General features: G+C 36.1%; 1 protein-coding gene across 3 annotated transcripts in view; it reads right to left on the bottom strand.

Moving 5' to 3' along the window:
• Positions 1-501: 501 nt before the first annotated feature.
• The window catches only part of LOC122811595 (zinc-binding protein A33-like), a 231,444-nt gene continuing 211,191 nt past the window's right edge, over positions 502-20,754 (bottom strand). For all 3 annotated transcript variants that reach the window (XM_044083548.1, XM_044083549.1, XM_044083547.1), the window contains exon 6: positions 502-1,623. In XM_044083548.1, coding sequence (XP_043939483.1) covers positions 1,097-1,623 — 527 coding nt within the window. In that variant the 3' untranslated portion in view covers positions 502-1,096. The remainder of the gene's footprint in view (positions 1,624-20,754) is intronic.

The following is a 20,754-nucleotide window of genomic DNA, read 5'->3' on the forward strand; positions in this document are numbered from 1 at the left end:
TATGATATGGCTAGTCATGGCATCCTTGGTAGGTACAGCATCATGGGTAGGTATAGCAGGATGGCTAGTTATGACATCATAGCTAGCTACAGCATCACAAATAGGTAAAGCATCATATTTAGGTACAGCATCACAGGGTGGGTATTAAGTCACAGGGTAGGTACAACATTGCAGCATGGGTATGGAGTTGCAGGGTAAGTATGATGTCATGGATAGGTGCAGCATCACTTAGTAGATATGGAGTTCACAGGGTAGGTATGGCATCATGGATAGATATGGCATCACAAGTGAGTACAACATCATGGATAGGTACAGCATCATAAGGTAAATATAGCGTTGCAGGGTACATATGGCATCATGAGTAATTATGATGTCACAAATAAGTACAGCATCATTGGTATGTACACTCAGGCTGCAACAATGAACTATCCTCTCATTGGAAATTTTGATTAGTGCCCCTAATGCTTCCATAATGTAGTTATGCAAAAATTAAGACAGGAATATGGTTTATTTGTATATTTATTATTCACTAATTAGATAGGCACATTATCCCCAATCAGCTCTTCTTCTGAAAGAGCATAACAAATACAACACTGCCCGATAACATGATCACTCTTAGAAAATTTTGTAAAATAATAGTTTTATCTCTTCAGAACATCTCAAAAAGAGGTCTTTACAGATTAATATTTAATACACTAAAAAGTGTTTCCATTAGACTTCCTTAAAAAATGGTGTTTCAGAGTAGAGCTCCTAGCACCAAATGTGCTAAAATAGCAAATGAAAAAACAAATGTACAGCATGTACTTATATATGACAGACTACATAACCGTCAGTCAGTGCGCTTTGGAATATCAAAAATATTAATCTAATAAGGACATACATCTGCTAATTTCTCAATACTTAACAAGAAAAACATACTACGAAGGTGATTTATCTCCCCTTACTACATAGCTATGCATTTTGTTATGAGTGTTAAGTTCTGTTTGTGGTCCAGGGATACTTATCTAAGGCAAGCTGGAGGAATTCTACAGAAGTACCTTCATTTTCTTTGTGCATGGAAGGGGAGCAGATGGATCCTTCTAGCAGCTGTACCATTCTACAGCATGAAGTGAATAATCTTCAGGGGCTTTGAAGAGTTAATGTATATAAAGGGATAGACCTTTTCCTCCCAGGTGTCACTGAAAGTACAGAGGTAAGACATACTACTGGCATTGTAGAATGAGAGCTCCTTGCCTTCATAATCCAAGTAAATGCCAACTCTGTGCATTGGTGTTATAGGCGTCAAACGCATTTCAGGACAAGTGAGAGCTTTATAGTTATTTTGACTTAAGAATCCAATAGTCCAGAACCCATTATCAGGTTGAATCATGAGTTTCCCTTTACGACTGGAAGATGCTCTGGCTAAACCTATGATCCACTCTGGATTCTGTGGCACTTCAATCTCCCAATAATGCTTCCCAGATGTGAAGCCTTCGGAAGTTAGGACACAAGGAAAAGTGTCAAACCTGGTTGAGTTGTTGAGGAACTGGTGTTCTTTGTCACTGCATTCCACTTGGGTCAGATCAGCAGATAGCCAGAGGCGAGGATTTGCAGTATCTGAGTCAAGAATTAGTGATTCTGGTGCTGCATAGAAAAATAGAAATAATACTATCAATGAAAAGAAAAACTGGATAGCTGAAAAAAAACTAATACATTATTGACTTACTTATTCACAGCCCACCACGATACTTTAAATAGCTGCATTGATACATTCTTCCCCATGAGGTGTAAATGTAGTGGAAATTCTTAAACACATTATTAAAGTGAAAATAAAAATAACTTAATCTGGCCCACCAGGAATTTATTAAAACTTGTTTTTTATGTTTAAATGAATACAGACTTCTTCAAAGTTTAAATAAATGTGAAAGATACAATGAATTTAAAAAACAAAACTATCACATGATAAGTAAAAACATCAATGAGGAACATCTAATAAATTGTATAGTGTTTCTGCCTTAAAACATTATTTAAAGAAACACTGTCAATCAAACCAAGGAATTTATTAGACCACAAGGTAAGCTGTCACCATAGTTCCCTATATAAAAGTTTGTTTTTTCAACCACCACATTTCTTTCTAAAATAAAAAAAAACAGAAATGTATTGAAATTTTCATACCATTTTACAGGTACATAAGTTCATAGGGATTACTAGGCATATGGCTCAAGAGCCCTTACAAGGTTAGCCATTATTACCTGGATTTTACCCGATTTTCAATCCCTTTGGGCTAGAGGATGGCTTAAATAGCTCCCTATTCCTTTGAGTATTTTACAGACTGCCCCTGTCCATAAGGGACATAGGCACCACCCCAGAAGTGAATTTATGATTCCCCAAACATTGATCTAAAGTGTGTTTGAAGAGGGTCAGGGAAGGGCTCTGCTTTATGTGAATAGGAAGCCTGGTCCACAGAAGAGGTAATCTCTGCGAGATATATCTGTGTCTCCAAAATGTTTTGTTCTTGCCACAGACCAGGTATAGATCAGTGGAATGGGTAATCCTCATGCAGTTTTTCTGGCAAATGTGTAACAGTTTAATCAGGGCTGGATTTGGGAGTGCCTTGTAGGTTAGGCATAGATCACCCCTTAACAGTCGGTAGGAGACAGAGTAAAGAGATAGGGCTTTTAGTCAGTCTGCATAGAACAGGTTGTTTATACCCTGCATATTTTTTGTAAGGAACCTCTGAGGTTGCTCCAGTGTTGCAAGTGTCTAATCAAGTACCTGCCAAAAAGTTATTATTGGTCTGATGAGGGCCAAGTACGGTGGGACTATAACTTCCTTGGATCTGCCACACAGAAGGACTTTCTCACTACTGTGGACACATGATGGTCAAAGTTCAAGCTACTATCTATCTGTGTACCTAGATCTCTCACCTCAAGGTCCACTCTTAGGGGTGTGCTATTAATGTTGTAATTTGCAGCGGTACTTGACTACCTAAACAGTATAATTATGCATGTTTTTTCATTTAGTTTTAGGCATGGCTCTGGCACCAATTGTTTGTCTGAGTCAGACCCTTCTGAAGGATATCTACATAATTGGGGGAGTCACTGATTGCCTCCCTCTTGCAGTCATCAGCAGACTTAATCAGCAAAAAGTCATCTACATTAGCCTGTACTTCAGAGAAGCACATTTCAAACAGGAGAGGTCCCAGCACTGAGCCCTCATGCATACCACTAGTAATTGGCCTCTTGCTGGATCTGGATCCTTCCACTCTAACAATGTGTCCTGTCCGTGAGACATTTGGCTATCCATCTGGTGACATAGGGATTTATGCACAATTTTATGAGTTTATCTATAATACTCAAGCAGGGTATTGTGTCAAATGCCTTAGACAGGTCAAGGTAGGCAGTATGTACTATTTCACCGTCATCCATGGCCCTAGTAACTTTCTCAAAGAAGTCTACCAGATTGAGCAGGCATGACTTGCCCTTGATGAAGTTGAACTTGGTTGGGTCCAGTGTTTGGAAATTTGCTATGTCATTGTTAATCAGGTCCATGATTATTCTTTCCATGGCCTTGCAGATGAGACTAGTCAAACTTATTGATCTGTAATTTCCTGGGTCTATTGATGATCCTCCTTTATGCAAAGGGATGACCATTGCTGTCCTTCACTGCCCAGGGACAAAGCAAGTCTGGAAGCTGTAGTTAAATAGAGATCCTAGTGGGTCTGATAGCTCATGTTTCAAGCTATTTAAGAGGCATGCTGGGATATTGTCAGGACCTATCAAAGCCATGCTTTTAGCTTTAGAGAGTGCAGTGGTGACCTGTTCTTCTTTTGTGATAATTGGTAGAGAAATACTGCAGGAGGGTATTTCTTGGGGGGTGGTGGAATAGAGGTGATGGTGAACTGAAATTTGAGCTGAATTTATCGGCCAGCAGATTTTCTGTATCTTCTGGGTGGGTGTAGGTGATGCTGTCTACAACTAAGTCTGCAAATTACTAGGTGTTGCCCTTAAATTTGCGGACATAACTAAAAAATGCCTTATGGTTATCCTTAGCTTGGAAGGCTATTTCTGCCTCAAAATTTGCTTTTGAAGAATTGACTAGTCTCTTGATTTGCTTATTTAGACTAATGGGGGAGATTTTGCACTGTTGGGCACATTTCTCATGCTTCTAGACAGGATTTTCTTTTTTTTGCTGTACAACCTATTTATACCAGGGATGATCCATGGTGGCTTGTTTTGGTGGTTTGTCCTAGGCTTATTTCAGTTAGGTACTGCCATTTCTATGCAATTGTTTATATGTTTGCACAGGGCTTTTGTGTACACCTCCCCACAGGTTTCTGTGTTTTCTGGGTTTGGGGGAGCTTGAAAATTACCTATGCCATCGCTTGACAGGAGGTAGTTTGCCTTAAAAAATATTCATAAAGGTTTTGGGGTTAGGTGGGAGTTCTAGTTTTATATTTATTTCAAGGGAGACCGCTTTCTGAGCCAATCTAACTAGTGAGGACACTATATTTGTGGGGGTGCAATGCTCTCCCATATTTGTGAGTACCAGGTCTAGGATGTTTGTACCCCTCGTGGGAGTATAGACTGGCTGCTCCAAGGCATTTGCATTAGCAAAGTTTAGAAATCTGTGAGTCTGCAAGTTAGTGGTCGTGTATGCTTCCCATTTAAATGGAGTAATTCAAATCACCCATGAGTATAGTATTGGGCGGAATAGTGATTCTAGTAAATTCAGGTATAAGGTATATGTTCCTGGTTCCCAGTGGGGGACCTGTAGGTCCAATACCTACAGGTTAAAAAGGATATGATAAGGGATTTCTCCTATCATTATATGGACATGGAGTCAAGCATATCATATTTTTTTACCAGTCTTAATGTGTGCTTATCCTTTAGGTAGATGGCTACACCTCTGCCTTGATACCCTGCTTTTTAATAGCATAATTATTATGATAAATATTGACTTTTAGTGCCTTTTTAATTTTGTCTATATAAAAAAAACTGGGCAGGAGCGACATGCCCAATGTTAACCACACCAAATATGTTGCAATCATAATGACTGGAAAATGAAAAAAGTTAGGTTATCAGGTCCAATGGCAATAAGACACTATTATTTATATATTTGCACTGTTTACAGCAACTGCATTGTAACATTCACTTAGGTAATTTATTGTCTGAACTACAAGGAATATGTTCCACTTTTCCTTTGATATTGTAATTGCTCTTATGAGTGAACCTATGTATAGTCCCCACCTTTTCACCTATACATTCACCAGCAGTTTATATCTTCCAGTGGCTGTTAATAATTCTCTTGCTGTCACAATAATCAGAGGAGAAGTTCAAACACAAGCTAATGGACAAAATTATCACAGAACTTACTCATGCAAAGGAAATGTTCTCTGTAAGTTAATGCAATAAGGTTATGTCAATGGGGATCTTGCATGCTTAACCATTAGTCAGGTTTAAATGGGTGAACACCACCATGGATGAAGGTTATATCAGTCCATGCAGCTTACCACAATCTGTCTGAATTGTTTAATATCATAACCTGGACAGAACTGTGTATAAGTTCATGCATCTAAAGGTAAATGAAACAATAACATGGGTTCACAATTGGTTACATGGTTGTAGACAGAGGTAAAAATAGGACTCTTACCCTCACTATCACTTATCACAAGTAGAGTACCTCAATCTAGCACTCCAGAATTCCAAGGTCAGTTTTTCCCTGATCTCCAATTTGCACCCTCAAATCCAAGCTAAGGAGCAAAAATAAAGGTCATTTTTCTGATTTCGCACTTTTCTTCTTCTCTCTCAAAGGAGTGTGGGGCTTGCCTATAAACTACTAGCTAAGGACAAAAAAAAATATCTTCTACTTTTAAAAACTGTGCCAAACCATTTGCTACAACCTATACCACACATGAAGCATTGATGCAAGCAGAGGTTGCCCCACCTCACCAAATAGATCTGCTCTCCTCTCTGAGCTATTTTCCATTGACAGTGTAAGCCAAATACACACCCCTCCCAGCCCCAGCTTTTCAGCTGAAGAAAAAAGCAAAAAAAAAGGTGCATTCCATGCTCTTCACTGGCATAACAACAAACAAAGTTTGCTTCACTATGAATGGCTGGCTCTTTAAGACACACAGCTTGGAGCAAAACAAACAAAAGATAAATAACTTTTGCTGTTTTTTTTTTAAACTGTAGCAAGCCATTTGCTACATTTGTATCAGCTGGCTTGCTATGGCATACTGCACACAAAGTGCTGATGTGCTGAACTCCCTTTCTGTAGTGGCATTCAAAAATGCTGGCACAAAAAGAACTTGAAGAATCCAGGAACTGTACTTCAGGATTGCACCCCCACAACACCTTGTGCCTGGGGGAAGCTGCCTCCCTCACCCCCCCCCCCCCTTGCTATGCTATTGGAATTGAGCGTTTCAGTCCTGATAGCAAAATTAATTTCTGCAGATAGTGCACTTCTGATGATTACAACCCGTAACACCTTGCACCTAGGGTGGCTGCCCCCTTTGCCACACTCTAGTTATGTCCCTGTTCATGGCTGTATTCTGGGACCTCATCTTTTTTGGCATCATTTTTCAGATGTCAAAATTAACTCCACTGGCTGGTTCAACAAATATGCAGACTTGTGTCATTGTCCTTACCCTTTCTGACACTATCTCCCTATAGACATTAGCTTTAGGCAAAAATAGTGCAGTAGAAATGACCTAGTACACAGATCTTATCAGACAGATTATGGAGTACTGTACCATAGATGTTCTGTAACTTACATGCCATCTGGTGCAAGTGAAAAATACAAAGACTCCTCACAGAAAATTGAAGAGCTTTGAGGCTTATCTCACAGAATACTTTATCAATCCTATCTCTCTTCTCTGTATTACCTTTCTTAGAGAAGACCTATGTATACCTGACATCCTAAGCATTAAAAGACCACTTACTATTTAAGATGACTTTCTTAGAATATCCCCTGGTGAGTTAAACACAAGAGAAGACTCTGTCCTATACATAAGAGAAGAGTTGGTCTTATTAATACTTAATATCAGCCATACCATGAATCATGACAACTTCATATTTCACTAAAATTACACTGCAGACTATATGTAGTTGCAGATGCAAACCTAGCAATGTTGCAAAGGATGGCAAGTCGTCCACTTTTCCCACCAAGGTCTCTTCTCACCTTAGCCTTCTTATATTTAGCAGTTGTGGTATATCATGTAGTTGTTCCATCTTGGGATCTGGTCAGCTCTACCTATTTTTAGTAATATTTACAGTCCCTTTGCTCAGACTGCAAGGTTTGATGCACATCTTTCCCTTAGCACAGATTATTTTCTTATCTGCCTAAAATAAACTTAGTGAGTATTTTTATTCCAGCCACATAACAGTGGTTCCACTAGAATGTGAAATATTATTTTGATATGCTATGCAAACTGATAAAATTTCACCATATTATGCAGTTTACAAGGACTAATGCTTGTTTGACAATGACAGTTTAAAGCAAACGTTTGTTAACTTATTAACTCTATATATATTTTATCCATTCCTGTGCTGACAGTAACTTAATCTTCCCACATTTAAAAGGTCAAGTCTGTTAAATAATTTATAAAATATTGGTCTGTCTGTAAATCAGGCAACACCTAGATATTAATTGTCATGCAATTTTAATTGCAAGATTATTCCATAGCAGGCTTTTAAGATTTAACATGAGAAAAAAAACATAAATTTAAAACACTGTTCTTGCACTGCTGTCTCAACACAGCGATACAAAAATGCAACTTACCCTAACAATTTTTCTTCTAGAAAGTGACTGCATGCTACTTCATAATACCTATTGTTATATAAATCATGTCATGTGTGTTGCCATGTGGTGCTAAGCTAAAGAAAACATATTTCAGAATGTGAAGAATATTTTTTCTTTCTTATCACAGGTTTTGGAACCTTTATAAACTATATTTGAACTCTACCTGGATTAGCTGAAGTTGAATACACTGCTCATACACCAAGGATGCAAATAATAATTTATTCCTACACGAACACAGAACAAAAATGTAGAAGGTTTAGCGCTTTCAACTGTACCACAGTCTTCCTCAGAACAATTAATTGTTATACAATCTCCTATTTTTATAGTCATCTACTAAATTAATTAAGTGCATTATTAGGTTAAAAAACCGCCAAAAACCTTAAAGGCATACATATCAATACAATAAAATAAAATAAAATGACATAATGACATAATGTTAATAATAGACTGGTCCTTCAAACTGTTTCAATTGTATTGTTTGAAATTATAACACATTATAAAAAATTGCAAAGTTATAAGAAGTGTAATACCATAAAGTGTGTCACTATACTATACATTACTTATAAAAGCATTTACTGATAAACAATTAATATATGAATATACTATGCTCAATAATCATATCTATCTATAATATAACAATATATATTTTAAAATTATTTTAAAATTATAGATAGTCATAGTCATAATTAATAAGATAGTCATAATAATTACATTAATATGTATTCTTATAGACTGCATAAAGCTGAAATTATAAGTGGCTATAAAAAATGTTATACATAATCCATGTCATCTTATGAAAGGGCTAAAAAAGGTTTAATACTAATAAATTCATTTAAACCAGGTTTCCTGGTGGAATCAGTAAAGATTTGCCATCTACTTTCATACTGTGCCAACTGCATTTTCCAATTCCCTCCAAATGGTAAACTAGTAACCTGATCAATAATTGCAAATAAAAAACCATGGTCATTCCCTTTATCTAGGATATGTCTATACAATGCATTTTTAGTATCACATTTCTGTATTTTATATTGGTGTTCATATATTCGCTTTTTCAGCTGTCTTTCTGTTTTTCCAATATAATGTGCATTGCATTTTTTACATACTGCTGCATAGACCACCTGTTTCGTGTTGCAATTACCCGTCCTACATTTGATGATGGTATGGTTAATATCATCCAACTTAATGGTCTTAGCTACATTAATATACTTGCACTGTTGACATCTTCCACATTTAGATGTACCATTAAATCTATCCCCTTCATCCTTTTTATAGCATACTCTTTCCAATATATTTTTCATATTAGGGGCTGTCTTAAAAACACATTAAGGAAATTCTCCTAATATTTGTTCTACATCCATTGTTATTATTACTTCCCAATGCCTTTCCAAAATTTCTCTTATTAAATATGTATTGGGTGTGTACGTGAGTACACATACTCTTCCACTATATTCTTTCTCCAATATTGTCTGTTTCTCCATTTTATAACATCCTAAAAGTGGTAAGTACTTACATCCCCACTCTTTCTGTACATATTTGATGACATCTTGGACCATATTTTCTGGATAGGCTCGACTTAGAAATAAATCTTTAATAAGTCTAAGCTCGGTCTCCATGATGTCCCTTGTAGATGACATCCTTGCAGCTCGAATGCATTGTCCTTTAATCACATTTTTGAAGACATGTGGGGGATGGTTACTACTATAATGGATATAGTCATTCGAAAATGTGGATTTTCTGTATACTTTTGATATAAATCCTTCCTCATCATGACTAAGTAATATGTCTAAATATGGAATTTCCGTGTAACTATAATTATGTGTGAATTTCAAAAATTCTGTAGTGTTATTAAGGAATTCCATAAATTTGTGTAATCTGTCCACAGATGCATTCCATAAAATAAATATGTCATCCAAATATCTGGCATAATATACTATATCAGAAAAAAATTCACTTTTAAATACAAATTCAGACTCCCATTCTAACATGACCATGTTCGCAAAAATGGGAGCACAAGCTGCTCCCATTGCCACTCCCTTGGTTTGTCTGAAATATTCCCCCTGAAATAGTATATAATTGTTATCAAGTACCAGGGACATCATATCACAAATTAAACATATCTTATCCCAAGAGTAGCCTGAATGTTTCCTCAGACTGCTGGCAAAAAATTCCAGACCTTCATCTTTCGGAATGCTCGAAAACAAATCAACAACATCAATGGTAAGATATATTAAATTAGGACTCCATTTATCCTTGGTTAATTCTCCCAAAAATTTCCATGAATCCTTCATGATGTGCGGAATAATATTATAAATGCTTTTTAAGCATCTATCTATCAGTTTACCAATATTAAAGGTTTTGGACCTAGAACCTGAAACTATAGGACGAAAGGGTGGATTCTCAAGGGATTTATGTACTTTGGGGATTCCTACCATCTTCGCCAATACTGGATGGTCAGTTTTCAAAAATGAATAAGTGTCATTGGATATCCTATTGTCTATGAGGTATTCTTCTATACTTAAATCTATTCTCTTATGTCCAATATTGATTTGATTGATAGAAATATTTTCATAGTTGCCTGAATCATAAAGGAGGTTATGAATACCCTGATTATATTCGTCAGTATAAAAAATTACTGCCCCGCCTCCCTTATCAGGCTTCATTATTCTTATATCTTTATTACACATGATCTTAGATAAACACTGTCTTTCAGATAGTGAAAGGTTATCATTTAAGTTAGTCAAGTTGTTCCCATTCTTCCTCAAATTATTATATGTCCAATAAATGTCATTACAAACTAATTTTTCAAAATTATGTACCTGTGGATTGGTCACGGGAATGTATGTACTTTTCTTTATAAGATCTGTACCCGCTATACCCTTGTTTCTCACTTCTTTTGTATCATTTTTATCGAATTGTAAAGCTAAATTAAGTCTTCTACAATACATCTTAATTTCCTTGATGTTATCCACTAAATTCCATCCAACCATGGGAATAAACTTCATTCCCTTACTCAAAAGTTTGGCAAAATCAGAATCTATCTCTATCTCTGTGTAGTTAAAAACTTTAAACCCATCATATGTAATTGTTCTGGGTCTTTGGATAACTGAACTATTTTCCAACTGGTCCAACTTCTCATTGATATTCTCCTTGGAATTAGTTGAGTGAGATAAATCAGACAAATTATTTGACCTGGAGTCTACATATGTCCGGGAAGCAGAAGACTGTTCCCTTGTACACTTATTTATGTCCTGTACCATTGTTTGTGGGGATTTCGTGCTGGAAAAACATAAATTTAAAACACTGTTCTTGTACTGCTGTCTCAACACAGCGATACAAAAATGCAACTTACCCTAACAATTTTTCTTCTAGAAAGTGACTGCATGCTACTTCATAATACCTATTGTTATATAAATCATGTCATGTGTGTTGCCATGTGGTGCTAAGCTAAAGAAAACATATTTCAGAATGTGAAGAATATTTTTTCTTTCTTATCACAGGTTTTGGAACCTTTATAAACTATATTTGAACTCTATTTTTATCTGCAATGTAAGTTTCATTTTCCTTAACAAGAAATACATTTGAAATATAAAATGTAGCTTTCTGTAATTTCTCAGGAAAGGATTTCATTGCTTGCATGTAATTAAGTCACACAAAGATTTGGAGACTAGAAAGCCAGAGGTCATAAAATGCAATTATAGTGTACTCCACAGAAGCATTTCACCAGAACTGTGAAAGAGAACAGTCATTAATATGGGACAGGAGCTAATGTAAGCTGATTCACAGGTTCATAGGCAAATACTGGGTTTTCGGTTTGTAGACTATTACAAGTCTAGCCAATAACCAGAGGCTAGAATCAAACCTTGTACCTTATATCTTTGAGGTAAAGACCTCAATCATTATTCCAACCCCTACCCCAAAACTGTGCCAAAGCCCAGGATCAAACCTGGGTCCTTTAGATGTTCAGTCTAACACTCACCCAAATGAGCTATTTTAGCTTCCAGTGATATAATAATGTAATTGCACCAATTTCTGTGTAGAAATGTAAGATGATTTAATCTGAAGATCCTGGCTTTTGTACTGGAGGGAGATGAGAAAATGTATCTGTGTGTGTGTATGTGCATTATGTGTGTGTATTTTAAGCCTAGCCAATTATCCCTTGTGAGACTCAAACCCTGCACCTTATATATATATATATATATATATATATATATATATATATATATATATATATATATATATATATATATATATACACACATATAGTTCCATTGAGAAGTTAACATTTCACACTGAAAACAGCTTGCACAGCTGATCAAAAATAAGCTGATCACACATACTAGCTTTTTTACTACAAAATCGGAGTACAGTGGGGACTGGAGAATTTACCCTTTCTCCACTGTGTTACAATTTCAGATTTGGTATATTTTGTATATATAATTATTAGAGAGTGGGAGGGTATAGCCCCCACATAGGGAATGTCCTCTGCAAAAAAAGTAGATTTTGTTTTACTTTGAATCTTTGTTGCTCAAAGTATAGAATACTTGAATCTTTGCGATTCGAACAGTTTTTAGTGTATGACTGACATTTGAAGTTATATGTGTGTGTGTGTGTGTTTGTGTGTATATAAATATATATATATATATATATATATATATATATATATATATATATATATATATATATATATACACACACACACACACACACACACACACATATATATATATATATATATATATATATATATATATATATACACATGCACCACACACACACACACACACACACACACACACACAGACACACATATATATATATATATATATATATATATATATATATATATATATATATATATATATATATATGGGTCCTACTAGAATTTCAAATGTTCATAACATCAATGTTTATAACAGGGAACCCAGGAGATCAGAAAGGCACAATATCAAAGTGCCCACAACACTGAAACTGAAAACATTGGCTATAAAAGCTTTTGTAGGAGGCAAGACCCCCTTTACCCCCCATGTGCTTATATACACCAACTCCAAGGTCGCACTGCAGCTAGGAATGCACAAAACCCATACCCAACTATACTGTGATCTCACACAATCACTTAACTGCACAGTTCAATCTTTTTCAATTTCAGTTTTACAGCGCTTCTTTGTTGTGCCTTGATGTTCTAACAGGGACCACACACACACACACACACACACACACACATATATATATATATATATATATATATATATATACTTGGGAGATCTGTGAAGGTTTGCTTTTGAGTTCTGCCTTTTGTTAGTTTCCTTACCTTACAGTAGTTAAGGGTCACTATTTATTTGATAAGCTACAGCTGTGATATAGATTTAGCTGTATATTAAGTTTTTTCTATACTTATTCTGTCTGTATCTGATTGTTATTTTCCTTTTTCTATGTACAGTTTTGATCTCTGGATATTTAATTTGTATTAGCATTGTTTTATTTATTATTTAATGCAAGTTTGATTTATTCACTTTTATTCACTTTTAAGGTCTTGTGGCTTGAATTTATTATTTATATATGTATTTACATTTATTATTTGACAAGAGTTTTATCATTATTGGGCACCACGGACCGGCAAGTTGTGTCTTCCTTTTAGATAGATTGATTACGTGTGCTACTAGTGAAAGATATTGATTTGAAATTTGACTAAACATCAAGAACATCAGGTATCTGGTATGTTTGGACTCTAGCCATTGCTAAAGTGCACATTACTACAATGCCAGGAAGAAAGTATGGGGAATTGGAGAATTTTCCATCCTTCCCTGGGAAGTGTGTGTGTGTGTGTGTGTGTGTGTGTGTGTGTGTGTGTGTGTGTGTGTGTGTGTGTGTGTGTGTGTGTGTGTGTGTGTGTGTGTGTGTGTGTGTGTGTGTGTGTGTGTGTGTGTGTGTGTGTGTGTGTGTCCTTTGTTTGCAAAGCAGTTGCCATGTGTAAGGAGCAATGGAAAGCACTGGTGATTCAGAGAAAGAGTGAGAAGATGGCGAGAAAGATGTCTGCAGTGCTAGGTCAAACACTCGGCTCTGAAAATTATCAGTGTAAAATTTTAATGTGGGTCAGGATGTTGGACACCCATAGTAAGGACAGCAGTGTATATTTCCTTTATGTTCTTCTCTTGAGGCCTGTTTGCATTTCTTGAAATTATTATTGAATTAAACTCATGTAGACTTTCTTTTACTTTAACCTGTTGGGACCAGTGCTTTTACTCACAAGACTTTCCTCTGGTAGCCATCTGACCTATTTGGCAATGAAGCAGATCCAATGACTGTTGTCTCTGTCCTCACATTCCCAGATGCCAATCATCTCTCACATCAGTGGCAGCGACAAGCAACACATAACAACAAGTATAGCTATATCTGTAGCCCAGAAAGATTTGAAGCATAAATATTAATAATATCATAAGGGTGGCAATGGCTAACATTTACTGAAGTACTTTTTTGATGATGGCAGCTACACATTTTCAACAAAAGTCAAATATAAATGCTTTCTTTGAGGAAAAATGTGTTTCTTTTCCTAACAACATATTTTTTGCCACTGAAAGCTCAAACAGTTAAATTTCTTACCAGTCAGGTTGCACTGACTAAAATATGTTCATAATATAGAACAAAAATGTGGAGACCAGTCTCCCAATTCCGACATACATTAGTGGCAATGACAGCTGACTATCCCACTACAGTCTTAAGACCTAAACTTAAGAAAATAATCCAGAGTTTTTTGCTCCTCCAACACCAATACCCAAATCTAGCAGTAACATGACATTGAAGGCATGCAATTCTCTCTGTGTCAGCTGTTTCCAATAAGGGCAACAGTGCATTCCCTGTAAGTGTTTAGAGTTAGTCTGTATAATAAAAAGATCATGTCCTTAAATCCCAAGTGTGATCTATTTAAACAATAAATGATGTGCACTCTTTGTTTTGCAGTACATACCCACTACTGTAAAGGTTAGACATGATAAGACTGAAGCCTGAATGGAGCCTGTTCATTTTCAGTTTAAAACAAGTGACAGACACTGATTGTAATTACATCTGTATACTCAAAGTGTGTATCATTTGTGCAGCATGGGTCACTGATAATGTTCACTTTGGGACACTGTATTTCTTTATTTAAAAACATGCTTGTTTTGCTTAAAAATAAATAAACTTGCGGCAACTTTCTATTCATTTGGAAGGCGATAAGCGTCCAAGGATATTACCTAGTACAGTAAAGAGCTGTATACTGTGTCACTGTGTCGATTGTTGCCTTTAAAGTGTACCAGTGGGTCATGCTAACACAAGGAAAGTGTTTCTTTTTGGCATCCTCACAAGAAACCAGATATAAAACTGAGGTAAGAACTGCAGTCAAGTTACCTAAATAAGTGATTACGGACTGGCTATGGATGAAAGAAGCATATTTGTTTACTCAGTATAAAGTCTGATTTCATTTGTGTAAAATAGGTTGGACTGTGTACTTTCTGACTGCTGCCTTTAGGCAAAGCAATGTTGAAACTGTCCTAGATTTTTCTGTTTGTTTTGAGTCTGTGCCTCATTCAATATTTGCTCTTTGGCAAACCATTGAAGCTAGCAGAAACTAAATCTGGGGGTGGTGGTTGTGGATGAACACTACCTACCCTCTTGTCGTTTGCTCATGTTAAAATCTGTTTTTACTGGACTAGCATGAATTTGTATGAAATATATTGAAATATTTATTCTCTGGCAAGTGGTCACGTGAAAAAAAGGTTGAAACTGTCCCAGCTTCACAGAATATCCCTGAGTTTGCCTTATAATTGTTGGTCTGATCCTCATAAAATATTGGTCTTCTGGCAAATCATTGAGGATAACAGTTGCTAAATGACAGCAGACATTCTTTCATACTTTATATCCTTAAGAAAATTCATGACAATGCAAATACTGTTACTCTACAGCAAAGCACTATTAAAAGTGTGTCCCTGATTTGGCATCTTTCTCCTTCATTGCTTCCTTATTTATTTATTTATTTATTTATTTATTTTTGTCTTTATATCCCCGATTCTTGTGTAAGATTTGAGAGGTATTATTTTTTATCAGTTAGATGAGATGCACATGACAAAGTGCATGCAACTGCTGGGCGGAGGTGGTGCCCCCTTATGGATGAAAGTAACATACACTCTTTGCTACATAAACCATCTGGCTTTGCAGGAAATTGTTAATGTTCATGTGAAACAAAGCTGAAATTGCATTGCTCTAAGTTAACACTGATTTCATAGAATGACCCTGATTTTGCCAAATATTTTGGTCTGTTGTACATGAGAGCTGTGGCTTCTGGCAACTCATTGAGGATTTTAGTCACTAAGTAATGACAGACATTAGAGTTTCAGACTTATATCCTTCAGACACTTCTAAGTATAGAAGATAAATATGTCTCTGATTTTGAAACCGTGTCTTTCATTATGTTTTGAGTTTGTCCTTGATCCTGGCATTAAGAGGTTGAGAGGTATTTTTTAACACGCTCAGATGAGGTGTACACAGCAAAGTGAGTAGAACTACTGGGTGACGAGCTGTCTATGGATAAAAGTAAATTCTGTTCTTGTTTGCTCAGTTTAAACAGTCTGGCTTTGCAGAACTAGTGTGCCTTTGTGTAACATAAATTGCAACACTTGGGCTAATGTGCATTTGTGTGAAATAAATCCCAAGTGGCAGTACCTGAATATGGGCATCGACAGATTATAATGACAGCAGTTCGAATAGTCTTAAACAAGCAAGATGAGGCCAAAAGAATATGAGGGTTTATATGTGTTCCAAAAGAAAAAAATGCCCAGACCACAAGCTACAGATAATTTGAATGATCTAAGAAAGATAACAAAAGCACAACAACCCAAAGAAGGCACAATGATTACTGCTATAAGACGTTGATTCAAATTCATGTTAATTAATTAATTAATTAATTAATTAATTAATTAATTATAGCCATGCAGTGCTTGGCATGTTTTAAATGTGGTCTAGTTTTGGTTATAGTGTAAGACAAAATCTATCTGGAAAAAAAGAACAAGTGTTGGTACTGTAACCCATATTTACAACAGTATAAATGGAGGTTTTTCATCTTGCACATAAAGAACATTTCCTAAATACCTTCTGACTGCCAAACAATTTGGCCCTACTTCCTGAAGTTTTATCATTTTGTGGAAAACACCATGGATTTCATCTAGGCCTTTACTTTTCAAAAGTGAGTGTCATACAGTTCTTTTCCTTATTGCTTGTTTTCTACACAAATAGTAGGAAACTATCACTAGTATTTTCTTCAGGCTCGATTCTTGGCATTATGCCATTAATACCATCCCCCCATCAGATGTAAAATGGTGGAGGAAATGTATTTTAAAGTTTGTGATGCTGAATGGATGAAGGGGCAATGTATCTTAAGAAATTGCTGCAGTACTTACATTAACAATGTAAGCAAGGTGCAAAGTTATGGCTTGACAAGAAGCAAATATTGGGAATCTGCCAGTTAACAGCTCTACTGATTTGCCTTACTGTATTTCAGATTGTGGGTTCCATGCTGGAAATGGACTACTTTATATGTGTGCATGCGCATGTGTGCTTGCATGTGTGTGTGTGTGTGTGTGTGTGTGTGTGTGTGTGTGTTTCCTTCATGTTCTGTGTTTTTCTATACTTCTGGATCGGTAAACGATTAATATTATAATTCAGTACTGTTTAAGGATTGCTGCATGTTCTTGCTCAGCAACTGAGTCTTATTCCAGAAGCTTTTTAAGAAATTTTATCACAATGAGACTCAAACACCTAATGGCTCATTAATGTGAACCATGATATAATGTCTATCATACAGCAGTAGGACAACAGTTGTCTTAATTCCATTGTCTAGTTGGCTATTTAGTTCTTCCTTGGTGGCTTAAAATTGGAAGAATTGCAAATTAACCAACCAAGCGCAGCAGGATTAAGAGAATTGCTGCAACCTTCCCAACAGATACACACAGACAGACATACACACACACTCTTAGATTTTATTTATTTGTTAACAACTAAGTCCACTTGACAAAGTGCCCCTTTAAAGAGGTGACCTGGGAACAATAACTGCTTAAGTGATTTGTACAGCATCACAAACCAGGCAAACAGAGGTGGAAAGAATAAAAGTCTGTACCCTTGATTACAGGAAGCAGCCTGTTAACAGTTGAGTCTTATTTCTCTAAAGTAATTGCCAGATACAGATACATACACACACTCACATGCACATGCACTCGCACGCGTGTACGCACAGACACACACATGCTCGCACGTGTGCACACACACACACACACACACACACACACACACACACACACACACACACACACACATATCATAACTTGAACTTTACCTTAATGATGCCTAAACCAGACATGGGTATCATACATATCACAGTCTTTCAGGTATGGGGATTAAAACACATTTTCTAAATGTGTACACAGAGCTCTTCACTGTGAAACAAAATCAGTCCATTTTAGCCAAAGTAAATACATGCTCCAGAGACAGTAATGAGTACATACACAATTTTCTGTAAATTAACTCCAATCAATTTCTTTAAAAAATATTTGAACTTTCTTTAAATAAATAAATTATATAATACCATAGTAATATTATGCCATGAGCAAAACGTACTATGTTGAATACTCAAGTAATTTATTTATTTATTTGTCTTTGTTGACCAGGAAAAGTCCGACTGGGCAAAACCCATTTTCAGCGGAGGCCCAGGGAGAAAAGCTCCACTTTTGTGCTACACATGATGTACATTTATAATTGCAGGGTAACAACATCTATACATGAGCATATTTACATGATTTTTAAATATTTTTAAATATTTCTTACATGAACATAACATTTACCACAAAAAAGTGAAAAATTAACATAAATTGGCTAATTATTAAATAGAGAAATAACATATATCAACAGTTAATGTATTTACAGCATGATGGCTACAGGAAAAAAATCAAACTGGGGTGTTTTTGAGTTTAGTAATAATTTACAGACAGAAAGTAGAATGTAGTTTAAAAAATTATGAGAGATATGAAAAGACAAGGTATGGAAATGAGCAGGAAGATAAATGGACAGAGGAAGAATTACAGCTAGTGGTGGAGTTTATAGAAGGGGGAAAGTAAGAGTTTAGGGAATAATGCAGTGAGCAGAGGAGCGATAAGCTACAAAAAGACTGGAAAGGAAAGTGGCTGTAAGAGTCAGAGAAAAGTAATCTGGGCAAAGCTAGCCAGGAGAGCAGGAAGAACAGAGCCATCTTTAGCAGAGATGCTGTTTAAGCAAAGTTTTGAAACTATTTACATTTTCTGTTTTAACTGTGTGGGGATTTCATTCCAGAATTCTAGCACATAATGAGAACGGAGAGTCCCCAGCAGTATTGAGTGTCTTACTGATAAATAGTAAAATGTTACTGCTAGAGCAAAGTTCTCCAGTGCGTGAGTAGTACAGTAGAGTATTTAGTAATGCTGGGTATTTGTCTGGAGAGTACAGTAGGTTGTGGACAATGATTAGTTGTGAGTATGTCAACTGGTTTGGGAGTTCAAGCCAATTTAATTGTTCAAATGCAAGGCAGTGGTGTATTTTATAAGATTGGTTGGTTGCAAATTTAGCTATTTTGTAGTAGCAGGAGGCTAGTTTAGTTTTATATGTAGTGTTGATATTTATAAGAATAGGGGAAGCATATAACAGAGAAAGAAGGAGGTATGTTGCTGCTAAGGTAATCCTTGCTTGATCTGTCAGGTAGTGTTTTACCCTATAGAGGAAGCTGAGTTTTTGCTGAGTTTTCTTGATGGAATGAAGTATGTGGTGATCAAATCTGAGGTTGTCGTCTATTATGACAACGAGTAGTTTAGTTTGGCTTATAGTTTCTATTTTTGTGTTATTACTTGAGGTAATGAAATGTTTGTTTCTCCTTACAGTGTTGTTTTGGAGTAAATAGCATTTGTTTGTTTTTTTGTTTGTTTTTGGTGTTAAGCAGCAAGCTAGAATTTGTTAGCCATATTTCGATGTAAGTCAATGGTTTTTGAGTGATTTCCTGCAATTTTGATATGGATGGGGCACAACAGATAAAGGTTGAATTGTCGGCATATTGTATGAGAATGGCAAGTATTGTAGCAGTATGAAGTTTATTTATGAAAATATTAAGTAGAAAGGGGCCATGTATTGACCCTTGGGGAACACCAACATAGATTGGTTGAAATGCTGAAAAGTTTTATTGCAATTTAGTTGCCTGCTGATGACTGCATAAACAACTGTGAAACCAAGAGAGGGAGGCGTAAGTGAGACCTAGTGTTGCAAGTTCAGAGAGGAGCTATTGGTGAGAAACTGTGCCAAATGCTTTGGAAAGGTCAAGAAAAAGTGAAGAAACAAGATTTTTCTCATTTCTGTATTGGTTTATTATATTGTTGAAGTTGAGGAGGGCAGTAGTAATATTGTGGTTAGGCCTGAAACCATGCTGGGTGTTGAAGAACAGGTTGTGTTTGGTTATATGTTTCATAAGCTGGGAGTGAATATATTTTTCAAGGATTTTAGACAGGAGTTATAGGACAGCAATAGGTGTATAGTTTGTTAACTCTGTTGAAGAGCCTCCTTTGTGAAGGGGGATAAAAATGGATTTTTTCCAGCTGGATGGGACATTGTTTTCAGTTATTGACTGGCTGATTAGAATGGAGACAGGGAAGGCTAGTACTTCTGCACCTATTTTGAAGAACTCAGTAGCCGAGATTGTTGCTTTTAACATGGCTAGTAATTTTTTATGGCTGATGTTGGGACAGGCTGAAAACTAAAAAAACAGTATTTTGTTTTCAAGAACAGATAAAAGTTGGAGTGGTGAAGTGAAGTGATCATTGATTAGTGATAAAACTAACTGGATAAAATGAGTGTTGAATTGAGTGACAATGGACTCTTTGATGTTTGAAGTAGAAGGACAGGGTGTATTGGTACAGCCAGGGTGTAATAGTT

This window comes from Protopterus annectens, chromosome 9.part0, assembly GCF_019279795.1.
Source record: "Protopterus annectens isolate FY-2018-M chromosome 9.part0, PAN1.0, whole genome shotgun sequence".
Classification (NCBI taxonomy): domain Eukaryota; kingdom Metazoa; phylum Chordata; order Ceratodontiformes; family Protopteridae; genus Protopterus; species Protopterus annectens.